We start from the raw sequence: 14,893 nt of genomic DNA, 5'->3' as shown, positions 1-14,893 counted from the left end.
TTTTCGTTAAAGTGGCTTGTTGGGAAAGTTGGTAAATAGGCTTGGTGTAAATACCCGAAGCACCAAAAAAAAGCATCCATTCTTATCTCTCTCTCTCTCTCTCTTTTCCTTGTCTCGGTTACTTCTGCTTTCTTTTGGTGCTGCTGGCATTCACTCGAACCACCTGTCCCCTCAGTGGGCTTTCTGTCAAACCACTCTTCCAGAACGCCCGCACCATGCGCGGCTCGGTTGCGCCACAATTGCAGCGCAGCCTGCCAAAAGGGCGCGCGCTTCTCTTCGCATCTCCCGGTTAATATAACCACCGCGTAACCAATTCGAGAGTCTTCCCTCCGGGCCGTATATATATTTCGGGCGAAAGTGGCTGCGCTGCTGCGGGCGCTCGATTGGCCGACCGAAATAGTATGTAGCAGCAGGGCCGGCGGTGGGACATGCAAAATAGTCTCGGGTCGTTGTCCGAGAACGAAGCATAATCCGACGCGTTATTCTACGGCGCGGCCGAGGATGATTCAACGCGGAGAGCTCTCGCATGGCTTCGTCGATACGGGCGGTGGAGAGACGTTTGCACCCGTCACCACTATAGACACTTCTTCGCACTCCTGGCTGGAAGAAGACCAACTACGACGGCGTCTCCTTATCGTGGGGGGCCTACACAGCGACAACGCATCTGCATGCGTCGACAACGCCGCCGCAGCGCGACGTTATCTGGACCGGCGAGGAGTGGCGTCGCTTGCCCGCGACGATAAGGGACAGAAGCCCTTCCCGAGGACGTCGCAGAGAGTGACGACGGGGAACGTCAGCAGTGCCGGGAAACGACGACGGTTGCGCGATCCGGAAACGTCGTCAAAGCCGTGCGTCGATTCGCCCTCCGAATGGGTCGCCGAATGATTGGAAACAACGACGCCTGAAGCAGAGGATTTTCGGTAGTCGCCAAGAATTACGGTAAGTCTTCGAGCGGTAACTCTTTATGGACAATAACGTGACGAGCCTCTTCATTTGAACTAAAAATTCAAAAAAAAAAACGAATCTGCGCCATGATCATCGTTTTTCTCACGTACAGGATCGGCCATTTCCAAGCTGACCACCCTCTTGGTATACTCAGACGGACAAAAGTAGAAAGTTCATTCCACTAGACGAGAGAAATTTTCGCTACACGACGTGCAATCGAGGTGTCGGCAAGCACGTTAATAATTTTCCGAAATGTGTATTAAACATCGGCTTCTATGAAAGGTCGAAGGAATACTACTAATGTAGTTGGTGTTCACATTACGAGGACGACCATATGGTTCGAATGGCGTGCTTGTCCTAAACCCGGCATTCGTGGCAGAAGCAAGCATAACCACACACTGCACACACATTAAAAACGCAGCTAACGAGCCTCGTAATTCTCTCTGACTACTACGGTTAACAAACCGCCAAATCTATACTGCACAATATATACACTAACAAGTGTAAGCATGTCACTAACACGTGGGAAAGAGAGGCAGGAAAAGATGCGAGCGGTAACGCGAAGAAAAACGTCCCAGTTCATTACCGTGGTAATCTACGTACACCTCAGGCGTCAGTCGATCGAACAAAAATTGCTTATAGTCGACAAACGCGAGGCTTCGAATTCTTGAGCCTTTCGAATTCTATATACACATACACAGGTCGGCGAAACTTGCGGAGCTCAGTGACAGACTCGCTCATAAAATATACTTCGCGTTTCTGGCTCACTCGAACTCACAGCCCGACCCGAGTCCGAGCGAGTTGAAAGGTGAAACATCTTTGTAGACTTTACGCTTGTTTTAGACGTATGCAACTGCGTCATGCCTATACTAGGTTCACATAATTTCCAGATTATCAGCAGCATACAGACTGCGTGCTCACTTTAACTATAGCTGATACAGAAAGTCCTCTCCGGAACGTGGCGCACTGGTACAGACTCGCGGGAAGATAGCCACATCCAAGAAAGAACGGGAAAAAAAAGTGACAGTCGCTTATCATTGTTCACAATTCGAGGTTTGTCTTTATCAGCCGGAAAAATTTGCATACAAACCATAACGATACGCGGCTGAAAAAGGCTGCAGTTAAAAGTATCTAAGGAAATGTCTACAAATGAATCACTTCGTGACTGATAATGAGAGCACTGAGGCAGAGCCAGATTGGTAATCTTAAGCCTTTCGAATTCTATACACACATACACAGGCCGGCGAAATTGGAGAGCTCAGTAAGGTGAAACATCTTTGTAGACTTTACGCTTGTTTTAGACGAATGCAACTGCGTTAAACATTCACCAAAAGGTAGCTGGCAGACGCTCAACTACAGCGGAAACCGTGTCTATTAAGTTGCATGAACCTCGCCCACAAAGGCTCCCTTGTGTGCGCGGTCATGTTCCCCTCTGGGCTGTTGTTTAATGTGCGCGACTCCGCAAGAATGCATTGCCGAGGCTGTGACGTAAAGCTGTGACGGCAGTGCAAACGCAAGCGCTTGTACTGCCGTGAAACAGTCGAGAGAGGAGGTGTCTTTCCCGTTGAAAAGGTCTACATGCGTAACGTATATAGTTCGTCCTAGAAACATCGTAAAGGGTGCGACAGGGCAGAAGGGGACAGGGCAGAAGGGGACAGGAGAAGAGACGAGACAGAGCGCTGATCTCGTCTCTTCTCCTGTCCCCTCCTGCCCTGTCGTTTGCGCTGGTAAGCACCCTATATGATGTTATACCAACACGCCCAATCCCACTGTCTCTTTAGAAACATCGGTGCATCGCAATTGGGACAGCCCGCGTAAATGACATTGCAGCTAACATGAGAAGTGTTCGCGAGTGTTGATCTAGAAATAGTTTTGCACACAAGTTATTACGCAAATTTGGTTCGTTTTTTGATTGATTTACATTGATTGATATGTGGCATTTAACGTCCCAAAATCACTATATGATAATGAGAGACGCCGTAGTGGAGGGTTCCAGTAATTTCGACCACCTGTGGTTCGTTAACGTGCACCCAAATCTGAGCACACGGGCCTACGGCATTTTCGCCTCCATCGGAAATGCAGCCGCCGCAGCCGGGATTCGATCCCGCTACCTGCAGGTCAGCAGCCGAGTACCTTAGCCTCTAGACCAGCGTGGCGGGGCAATGTTTGCGAGTGTTGATTTAGAAAGAGTTTTATACACAAGTCGCTACGTAAATTTGGTTCATTTTTTTTGTTTTTTTTTACAATCGACATTCAGAGCAGTGTGACAGAGACTGGCGACCTCTCCCTCCTGTCTTTTTTTTCTCATTTTATTTATTTGCGAAGTTCTATAGTTATAACCTTGAGCCTTCACTCTTTTTCCTTTATTTACAAATATTTTGCGATTCTCAACACTTTCCCCGGCGGAACAATCGACCATCGAAATGATACAGTGGTCTATATAAAACGTTCAATTTTTCTACAAATGTGTTAACAAGAACCTTTAACTAGATAACTTTCGCATATTTCTGCAGACAACCGATTCAGTAATAAGCATGGATATGTCAAGAAATGTTTTTGCGCGTTAGCTTTTCAACTGTGTCACTTAAGAGCAAAACGACTTCATTAACGATCAGTAAATAAATATTGTCGCAATGACTTCACATTTAGGCCAAGCAAGGGGGGCATAGGGGGGCGTTGTAATTATAGCATGAGTTATAACTGCAGCGTAGTAATTATAGCACGAGTTGAAACGCAACATTTTTAGTCGGCGAGATCCGAACCCGGAACCTTCGAGTCACGTGACACGTCACGCCCTCTGGCCAGAAGAGTTTCGCACTCGCCGTCATGGCTTACGTGCGGCGTTAGTTATAACATTCCCAAGACTTGCACGCTCAGAAAAAAATTGCCCGCAGCTTCCCTCGGGGGAACACTGAGGAGAATGCGGAGCATATAATTGGTTAACGGGGTGTTAAAGTGCGACTTACTTGGGTCGATGGCTAAATTGGTTAACGTGGTTGTGAAATGGGGTGTTAAATTGCGACTTACTTGGGTCGCTGGCTAAATTGGTTAACGTGGTTGTAGGAGGGGTGTTAAATGAGTGAACACGTACGACACGTATGCGAAAGGGAGGTGTTTATTTATTGCGACGAACTTTGAGCGGTTCCGCCAACACTTTGGCCGGCACTGGTCGAAGGGACGTCGATCATTGCGACCTCGGACGTCGACGCGCCGTACAAACCAACCGACGAGCGGCAACTGAGCGAGCGAGCACCGACCTTGAGTATATATACAGCGCGACGGCGCATGCACTGTCAGCTGTCGAATGTTCGAGAAGGGGGAGAAGCGCGACGGCGCATGCGCGCGCGTCAGCTGCCGATGTTCTCGAAGCGTGACGGCGCATGCACGCTACATTATACAGCTAGCGAATGTTCGTGAAGAGGAGAAGCGCACGCGGTGTGTATAGGAGGAAGGGTGCACAGATGGTGGAGGAGTGAAGCGCGCGCGGTGTGTAGAGGAGGAAGGGATGCACAGATGGTGGAAGAAGGAGGAGGAAGCTTGCGGACGGCGCCGCACTACAAGCCTCGAGTATTAGATGCTCCGCATCTAGAAAAAAAAATACTCAACTGTATAAATGGACGTGAAGGCGCCTTTCATCTTGGCTGAACGAGCATCGCAGGCGTATTTGAAGGTTGTGCGTTCGAATCGCACCGGTGGTGAAAGGGCGATTTTTTTTAACACTTTATAGTTCGCATCAACGTATACATCACTATTACTACACTAATATTAAGGACTGCAATTAACGTCTCCGGTGCTTTACCTGCAGCCTAAGTTTGTAGTGGATTCATTTGGTTCTCACTGACAAAGAAACGAGCTTCTCGGAGAATTCCACTTCCCTTCGTGCAGACCATTATTATCACTCGCGAGTCATGACGTAGTTATTTCGCTCCTCCACCTTTCAGATTAATCCATGCAATTACACTAAATAAAATCCACGTGCCCTTTCTCTCTGTCTCGCACGTGTCCGCCCCGGTGCATCAGTGGCTAACCCCCGTATTCTAGAACGTCCCTTCACTCAACGCTTCACCTTCACTTGAGAAAGCCGATGGCAGCGCCGTCTTTAGGCACGGCAAGTCATTGCATATCTGCGATAATCTGCTGTGATTCTCGACTAGCGCAGGGTCATTTTGAGCCGAGCGGTGGCGCAGTGCTCAACTAAGTCAGGTGAAGGGTGAAAGTCGAGTCGAGGAGCGTTTGCGAATACGGGGGCAAGGTGCACGGCTGCCGACTCAAAGGTCGCGGGTTCGATGCCGGGGTCGCGCGGTCTCATTTTGGTGGAGGCGAAATGATTGAACCTCGTGTATACTGTGCGTTGTCAGCCCACGCTAAAGAACAAACAGGTGGTCGAAATTTACGAAGCTCTCCACTACGGCGTCGACCATATCGTGGTTCCGTGACATAAAAAAAGTAAACCTCGGATATTATTATTGTTAGAGATAGTGTGCGCGTGCCGCGATCCACGGGATTAGCGAAGATCCTTCCTTAAGCCTACGCGTATTTACAGGTATATAAGCGCGCGACCTGAGTGAGAGGCGCGCCCGGCTCGGAGCAGCAATATTCGCCGAGTCACTTATCGCTGCAAACCGAGGCGATAAGAGCGGCATCCCACGCGGCTTGTCTGTCACGCTGTCGCTCCTTATCAGCCGGGCCAGCGCTTATAGCCGCAGCTGATATCAGAGTTCCCGCGCGCAAAACCGTCCTTGGCTTCCCTCCGCACTACATCCGTGACCGTGCGACTGCAAGGGCCCGGTTTTTTTTGTTTTTGTTGTTTTTTAAGCAAATAGTCGTCATCGACATAATAATTACATACATTATAAATAGTGTTATTCGAAGTTTTACGTTCGAAAATGTTTTATATGATTATGAGGGACGTCGCAGTGGAGGGCTTCGGAAATTGTGACCACCTGGAGTGTTTTTTTTATGCGCACAAACATCGCATAGCATACAAGAGAGTATAGCTTTCACATCTATCGAAACGTGATCGTCGCGGCTGGGTCAGTAGCCAATGAGCGTAATTGCAGCATCACCGTGACAAACTCGTCATTATTCTCAGCCTGTTTTAGTTCACAGCAGGACGAATACATTTCCTACCGATCTCCAGTTTACCCTATCCTATGCGAGATTACTTATTTATTTATGTATTATTTAAATAATTATTTATTTATTTATTTATTTATTTTGTGAAGAAGAAAACGCATCGTTGGCAAGCAACATCGCCACCGCTTGGGTACTGGGTGCTTGGCTTCGCTCGCTCGGCTCGTGCTGATCATCGCCGGCATCTGCTTGACCGTTGCTCTAGTCCGATCGTGTTTCGTCGTAGGACCACCGTCGCAACAGTCGCCAATAAACCCTTTTTCAATTTATTTATTTATTTATTTATTTATGTATTTATTTATTTATTTATTTATTTATTTATTTATAAAATCAGCTTATCCCATTCATTCTGGAAGCCGATGTCATGCAAAGTAGGCCATCAGTGGCCTACACTGATTTAAAAAAAAATATGTAGTCAAGTCTTGCGAGTTGGGCTGACTTCTTTGTCAATTTCGAGTAGTTATGTTAATGTTGCGGGCAGGCCCATATCAAGGAAAATTTTTGAAAATGGTGGGGGGGGGGGCGGTGATTTTCACTGAAGGCCCTTACTGTTAGAGGAAGAAACTAGAAGAGTGTACCTATTTGAAGAAGTAATAATTTTAACGGGGGGAGCGGAGACCTACGACCTTCACCACCCGCTTTTCCAGTATACACGACAGCAGGATTTATCGTGGGCATATCGGGCGCATCGACTGCACTGACACTCAAAGGGTATCCCACGCTGGTCGAAATAAACTGGACGTTACGGTGCGATGATGTGCGCATACTGAAAGAAGCGGTTCATGTCGTGTTCATCCGGGTATAGAGCAATGGAGTACTTATAGCTTGACAAGTCATAGGAGTCAAGCACCGATCACAAACACTGCAACCACAGTTCACGCCGCCACGATATATATGACGCCCTTACGTGGGGTCTTCTTCGTTAGTAGTTTTAAGCACTGGCGTAATTCTGTGGATAAACGTACGACTTACACGCAAAATACGTGGCTTCGCGAGTGGGGCTCCAGTCACGATTGCCTCCCCGACAACGCCGCTTGCGCCTGTTCCACAATCCTTTTTTCTCTTTTTGCGATGCAAGCTCAAAACGCAATCGCTTAAAGATTTTTGAAAGTCTGTTAGCACCGTCCCCGTGGGTAGATGCAAACTGTTTCTCACCTGTGGCTCATACCCGCATTTCATAAGCCATTGTATACTGGTGTGTGCCCCACGTGACTAACGAAAGGGTTTCATGACGTACGCGATTGATTGATTGATTGATTGATTGATCGATATGTGGGGTTTAACGTCCCAAAACAACCATATGATTATGAAAGACGCCGTAGTGGAGGGCTCCGGAAATTTCGACCACCTGGGGTTCTCTAACGTGCACCCAAATCTGAGCACACGGGCCTACAACATTTCCGCCTCCATCGGGACGTACGCGAGACGTATCTCAAGCTATTCAAATAATGACCTGTTCGTCGTGTTCATCGTATACTAATGCCCTGCCATGCAAATTTTACCGCGTATCTGGTAAAGGAGACGGCCATAGGAGCGCCCAGATGTAGGCAGCAAGACATAGATATATAGATAATAGATAGAAACGGTCAAAGTGCCTTTGCTTCACATAAAAAAAAAAACGCCAGGCCTGGGCGGAAGGCGCAGCGCAGTCACATCGAAAGCTAGAAGAGCGGCCTTTCAGAGGCTCTTCTAAACACTCATTGAATAATTGCTGCAAGCACACTTGCTTGATACCCGCTACGGCATTATTAATAAAAATATTTGGGTACTAGGCCGGCATTCACTATGCTATTTTTCGTCATCCTTCTGAGAAACGTGGTATCCGCTCTTGCAAGGGATTTTGTGCCAATCGTTCATGCAGTGGCTAACGACGACAAATAATTATGCCTGCAGTGGGTACGCGTCACAATTATTAGCTGAACAAGAACAAGCTTTTTTAATGGGTTAGGAGCACTGGACGATCCACTCGTTACGCTATTCGCATTGTGCGATGACTAGTTGTTGTATCGCTGTTTTAAAACGCTTTATAAGTCGTATTAACGCGATTGCTTTCCCGACATGAAGCCTGCCTAAGACAAGTATGCCAACAAGTCCCAAGCACTGGCGTGGCTCATTAAATAAACAAAAAAAGCCGACGTGGCTCAGTGGTAGAATACTAGGCTGGCAGCCAGCGGACCCGGGGTCGAGCTTCACTGTGTCATTGGTACTAGGCTTTTTTTTTTCAATTTCGATTGATATGTGGTGTTTAACGTCTCAAAACCACCATATGATTATGAGAGACGCCGTAGTAGGTGGGGGTCTCCGGAAATTTCGACCACCTCATGTTCTTTAATTTCTAATTTCCTGCGATGTGGTTACGGACACCGGTGGCGGACAACTACGTGTGACCCGAGTTGTGATCGCATAATAGTTTTCATTGTAAAACACTCAAGGCCAAACAGCCATACAGAGAGAAGTTGTTAATACACGATGAACGCAGCGCTATACAGACTAAGACGAAAAGAACACAGAGTGCACAGTGATGACGATAACGATGACTAATATGTATGGCTAACACCCACTTTGGGGGATTGGCAAGTGTTCCTTTGGTCTTCGCCCGACTCTCGCTCGCTGGATTCCGTGCCGACCGGTTGTGCCCTCGCGATCTCCGACGCCGACAAGAGCTCTCGCAAGTGTGCCCCGTCCTCGGACTACAGTGACCGTGCTTCCATCTTTCCTATCTCTCCTATGCCCTCAGTTTGTTGTCGCTCGCTCTGGCTTACCACCTCACGTCTCTTCCTCTCTTCTTCTTCATTTTTTCTACACCATTACTCCTACCCCTTTTTATCCCTCCTCACCCCCATCCCTTGTGAGCTACTGTTGAGGTGTCGCTCACTGAAGCAGACAGTTACGGGCTCATTTTTTTTCTTATCTTTTGCTTCTAAACATAAACACTTCCCCCCCCCCCTCTTCGCCTGTATAGCGCTGCGTCCGTCATGCAAGCACTCCAACTACAGCTCAACTTTCCATTCTACTGCACAAACGACAGCAATTTTCGTTTCGCCCGAGCGCCCCATCGTCCAAGGAAGAATGCTTTTGTGTTGGGGAGAGGACATCCGGCGACTAACGACGCAGCAGCGGCCCCGCCGCGTCTTCCCTACACCTGTACCGAAAGGGGGGACATGTGTTCCAGGAAAAAGAAATGACCTCGAGAGGAGAGGGGACGGAATCTCCCGAACGAGTTTTGACTGCTTTGAAATCGGATTCAGCAGTTGACGCGCAGCCAGCAAGAAGTGCGGTCGTCGTTGTCGCGAGTCTCGCGTAGGCGGCGAGCATGGAGTGACCCGCGCAACGTATTGAGACGGCTGCAACTCCGGGCACCCTCATCGTCTACTGAGCTGGCGAGATCTTCAGCGACACCCCGTCAACTCCCCTACGTGTACCAAGAGCTGGCCTGGTCCGTATGGAACTTTTTATTGTGCTTTTTTTAAACTGTTATTTTATTAAAACTAGCTATTAATTCTAGTTGTGTGCACTGCGTCACTCGCAGAAATGCGGAAGCACGACCATGATCTTTTTTTTGTTGTTGTTGTAAATATTCTCTGTGTCTCCTTCAAATTCATCATGTTCTTATTTTATTAACATTTCCACGTACTTGTCTTTTGTTTGTACCTCTTGTAGTGTTCTGTTAGAGCTAGCATCGTTCGCTTTGTTGTTCTTCTCATCGCGTATTAGTGTTTTCCCTCTATTATTTCTGTAATCTCCTTGCCATTGCCCTTGTTTTCATTAAATGCTTGCTTGTGTTTAAGCAAATCTCGGTGTCTGCTCTGCGAGTGCGTCGGTCAGGCCCACACCTCACCACACGTGCAACCCCTCACGGGTCGACCAACCTGTGAATAAATTTGAGATGCGCCACTTTGAGGCCTTTCAGGTGTCGCAAGCCGAAGCGTAAAGTGGAAGCCTGCGAGTCTGTCGCAAGTCGATGTTGGATCGGCGGGGCCTCACCCGAAGTGTGTGACAGTCCTCATACATTGTTATGATAGATACTTTGAAAACATTGATCTTAAAGTATTAGTTCTGCGTGGCCGTTCACGGAGGCGCGTAGGCGGTTTCACTGAGACGTTGTCATTGGCAGAAATTAATCGAAGAAAAGGTTCGTCAGACAACTTGACACTTGCGGTCGGTTGGCGTCGACGTGTAAGCGGGTCGCGAGAAAAGGTCGCTTCATCGGCGAAGCTAAGTTAGCCGTAATTTGTGCGCGTGTCTTTCAGGAAAGCTATTATCATCATGATAAAGGGGTGAGTGTCAAAAAAATTGGCTAATTCCCACTACTAGCCACTGGCCCACTAAAAATGAGGAATGCCGTAGTTAGCCTAACTAATGGCAGCGGAGTGATGTCGACGACCCGAAGACCCCTAGTACGCCCAACGAGAGGATACTAGAGAAAGGCAAAAGCGATGACGTCTATGAAGACCCCTAGTACGCCCAACGAGAGAATACTAGAGAAAGGCAAAAGCGATGACGACTACGAAGACCCCGAGTACGCCCAACGAGAGGATACTAGAGAAAGGCAAAAGCGATGACGTCTACGAAGACCCCTAGTACGCCTAACGAGAGAATACTAGAGAAAGGCAAAAGCGATGACGACTACGAAGACCCCGAGTACGCCCAACGAGAGGATACTAGAGAAAGGCAAAAGCGATGACGACTACGAAGACCCCGAGTACGCCCAACGAGAGGATACTAGAGAAAGGCAAAAGCGATGATGACTACGAAGACCCCGAGTACGCCCAACGAGAGGATACTAGAGAAAGGCAAAAGCGATGACGTCTACGAAGACCCCTAGTACGCCCAACGAGAGAATGCTAGAGAAAGGCAAAAACGATGACGACTACCAAGACCCCGAGTACGCCCAACGAGAGGATACTAGAGAAAGGCAAAAGCGATGACGACTACGAAGACCCCGAGTACGCCCAACGAGAGGATACTAGAGAAAGGCAAAAGCGATGACGTCTACGAAGACCCCTAGTACGCCCAACGAGAGAATACTAGAGAAAGGCAAAAGCGATGACGACTACGAAGACCCCGAGTACGCCCAACGAGAGGATACTAGAGAAAGGCATAAGCGATGACGACTACGAAGACCCCGAGTACGCCCAACGAGAGGATACTAGAGAAAGGCAAAAGCGATGATGACTACGAAGACCCCTAGTACGCCCAACGAGAAGATACTAGAGAAAGGCAAAAGCGATGACGACTACGAAGACCCCGAGTACGCCCAACGAGAGGATACTAGAGAAAGGCAAAAGCGATGACGGCTACCAGAAGAGCCCGAAGCGATGGGAGGCCTATATGCCAACGGCCACATGCTCGTAGGTCGGACGCTTGGTTACCATGTGAATTTCTTCCGGGAATTTGGACATCCTTCTCTGTTTGACCGTCTGCAGTTTAACGCGAACCTCTCTACTACGAAAATGAACGCAGAAACAACGTATATACCCTAATCTAGCAAAAACCTAAAAAAACCTACAAGAAAAAGAAGAAACAACCTGAGTCACCCAGTTAAGGTCTATAGAAACAACATGAGCAGGCAGATTTGTCCTCAATATTCGTCCAGTTTTGTTGTCTCCAGCTTTGCGTGGCTTAAACAGTTTTCTTTTTTGTTTGTTTGTTTGTTTACTGAATATAGCAGCTTATGGGCCCATGCATCTTGTCACCCATCCGTAGATTTCATGTGGTGCGATTACGGTTAAAAGAAGACGGCCGACACAGACCTGAAAGGCTATCAAAGCTCGAAATTAAGCTAAATGAACGAACAAGGCCTGAAATGATGTAATTAAAACTAAACACCAAATATTAATCTCAGTAATTTTCTTTGAAATGGCTAAAGACACTCCAGAAACATGCGGTTGACGCGACACCTAAGCCACCAAAGAAAGGCCACCCCCGCCTCGCCACGCAAGCGCGCTATTGCTCTTCCCACAGTTGCCAATACATCGTTACACCTGAATCAGGTAAAACAATGTGACGTAACTCGCTGCAGTATTCCAACTGCCGTAAAAAAAGAGGAAGTCGATAAAGCGCGGCACAAAGTAGTGCACCGCATGTCACACGCCGATTCACACGTCCAAGTCCAGAGGGCCCACGATGCGGCGGTCGAAGTTGGCCTGACTGTCCCAACGTAGGAGCAGCCCGCAGCGCGTTGTGTAGTGCGCCTTATGACTAACAATAAAGTTTCCTATCCATCCATCCATACATCCTATTCGAAATCTACGCACGACTGCTACGCACTTATAGTTTGTCCGCTACTCTGTGGTTGAGGTTGCACGTATGAAAAATTAACATGCCAACGCATGATCAGTAACCATTATTGCTAGCTGTCAATAATCTCACCATACACTCTTGGTGCAGATCGCAACATCGTGCTGCATGCTCGCAATGGACGGACACCAACCGTCGGAGTCATCTGGCGCGCGGCCGGACTGTCAAGAAGGTGAAGGACGCAGTCTGGTGTGCCGGGTGTGCCGACCGTGGTCCGCGCGGAGGCGTCGACCGGGCAGCCGGTGTTTCCGCGTGGGGGCGCGACGTGCGGACGGTGACCAAGACGCTTCCTCACCGAGGTCCTCGCCGCAGCCGTCGTCCGGCGACGGCGACTGGGAAGACCTGGCCGAACAGCAGCGGTCGTCATCGTACCCTCGCGAGGTCCTGACGTCGCTCGAGTCCCTGTGGCGAGAGCGGACGCTATGCGACGTCGAGATCGACGCGTCCGGCGAAGGCGTCGTCCAGGCACACAGGTATGCGTGACATGTGTACACTCATAAAACGCATTCACACGTACCGTATAACTAGGAGGAGGAGAAGGAATAAACTTTATTAGGAGAATTAAGCCAGCAGGTTTAGGTGGCTTGGCCTAGGCCTTCCATGAGGGGACGTCGAGGGCCTTCCTGGACGCCGCCTCACGGTCGTGCTGGGTCGCCCAGGTTTGGTCGTCAAGAGCGGGGCTCTGCAGAGCCTCATGGAGCTTCGACGAAAGGGTCGTGGTGCTAGTGTGTCTGTACTGTGCCGGGCACTCACACAGCATATGCGGAAGCGTATAACTAGACTAATAAGATTTTTTCGGGCACTGCTCTCCGTTGCATTTCGTGCTTTATACACGAGTACGACTGACCGCCACAAGTAAGCCGATCAAGCAAAGATAATCGTTACTCCTTTGGAGCAGCTCCTATATTTGCCGCTTCGGTACCGCGCACATCGGCCGCCAGGAATACCAAGAATACTACAGACGTTCGCAGGGCTTTATAGTTAGCAAAACACTTGAACGCGCTCAAGCGTCTCCTTCCTGCGCACCTTTTCAGCGAAGATTCCCTGGGCGTTGCCATAAGGCCCTTTGGGCAGTAATAAATATGCGTGACTTCCCTCCCCCAACTCCTTCAAAAAAAAAAAGAAGAAGCAGCCCTGCGGGCTGCTGTTTCTACACGCTACAGGCTGTGTGTTCTGGCCCAGCCGTTGCATCTATATAGAAAACATCTTTAGACAGAAGGCTTTAATGGGCGGTGCCCAAGGTGCTTTGAAGTATGCAAGAGCACAGGGGATTGCTTGAGATTTTTTTTTCATTTTCTGATTTCATTGCTATATCTTTTTGCATCTCTAGGGTTCCTTCCATGCCTGCCATCATGAGCAAGTGAATGAGTGGTGCTCACATGTGTTCTATGTTCCCGATAATACATTTCAGTTGTAAATCAGCGCTGATCCTCGTCGGTTCCTTGTCTGTTTCACGCGTCTGTCAAAGTCACCATAATTTCATCTGCATGACTTACGGTAAATATTTGTACTGTTATGCCACAGTCCAGGATGGAGTTTTTTTTTTTTTTTTATCTCTCTTGTGAAAGTGTCTTGTACACGAGGTAAGTTTTCCCTCAACCTGGATTCGCTCCTGGCCGTGCGCAGAGTGGTGCTGGCGGCCGGCATTCCGTACTTCAGGGCCATGTTCACGAGCAACCTGCGCGAGTCGCAGGCGCACAGGATCTCCATCAAGGGCGTCGGCCTGCGAGCCATGGAACTCATCGTGCGCTTCGCCTACACCGGTCGCATCGAAGTGGACGAGAAGAACGTCTGCCAGCTACTGCTCGCCGCCAACATGCTACAGGTATAAAGGCGTGAATGTTACGTCACACTTTTTTCTTTCATAAGAAAATTGGAGAGGACGGTAGATTCTCAAAGGGCAACTCATTACCACGCGTTCAAAGACGGGGAGGCGTTTTTTTCTCCGGTCCTTCGCACACGTGACGCGTCCTCCTCTTCCCCTTAGTTCTTAAAAGCGCGTAAACAATGTCAGCACTAACCGCTAGAGCAATGCCACCTAGAAGAATACTTTCAAGCCTGCTCATTGCCGCCGGGACGTCACTCGTATGGGCCGAGCGAGTGCACCTATGGGAGGCTGTGGATCTATTGCCACCATTATCTCCCGTTAAAAGATAACACTTTCGCAGCCAGTTTCACATGCTTAAAAGCTTTATTCTGCCCTTTGCGCCAGAAAAGGCGCTTGTTTAAAATATGTATTACGCTTAAAAGCGTTTGAGGATTTATGAGTGAGCCATTTCTTTCACGAAAGAGTAAGAAAGATTGTGCGCAATCGTATACATGCGGTGGATTTATGAGGTTAAGATTTGATGGTTAAACGAAGTGACGAAATGAAGTTAAACATTAAACACCATTAAACACCAAAAAACCATTTAAGAAAGCGCTTTACCCTAAGTGTCTACTGGCATCTAAATGTCAAGGAAACGTATTAGGCGAAGGTGCTGGCGAGACTGGCACAAAATTGTAACACCACCGC

General features: G+C 48.5%; 1 protein-coding gene across 2 annotated transcripts in view; it reads left to right on the top strand.

Moving 5' to 3' along the window:
• Positions 1–572: 572 nt before the first annotated feature.
• Positions 573–14,893, top strand: part of LOC142774653 (kelch-like ECH-associated protein 1B) — a 41,892-nt gene continuing 27,571 nt past the window's right edge. Inside the window, exons 1-3 of one of the 2 annotated variants that reach the window (XM_075875273.1) lie at positions 574–939; positions 12,469–12,851; positions 14,005–14,203. In XM_075875273.1, the coding sequence (XP_075731388.1) occupies positions 12,487–12,851; positions 14,005–14,203 (564 nt within the window). In that variant the 5' untranslated portion in view covers positions 574–939; positions 12,469–12,486. Of the gene's footprint in view, positions 940–12,468; positions 12,852–14,004; positions 14,204–14,893 lie in introns of both variants that reach the window. The other variant, XM_075875274.1, reaches the window with a different exon arrangement.

Source organism: Rhipicephalus microplus, chromosome 10, assembly GCF_043290135.1.
Source record: "Rhipicephalus microplus isolate Deutch F79 chromosome 10, USDA_Rmic, whole genome shotgun sequence".
NCBI classification, from domain to species: Eukaryota; Metazoa; Arthropoda; class Arachnida; order Ixodida; family Ixodidae; genus Rhipicephalus; species Rhipicephalus microplus.
Note: the sequence above shows the minus strand (reverse complement) of the source record. Positions and strands in the feature narration are given on the sequence as shown.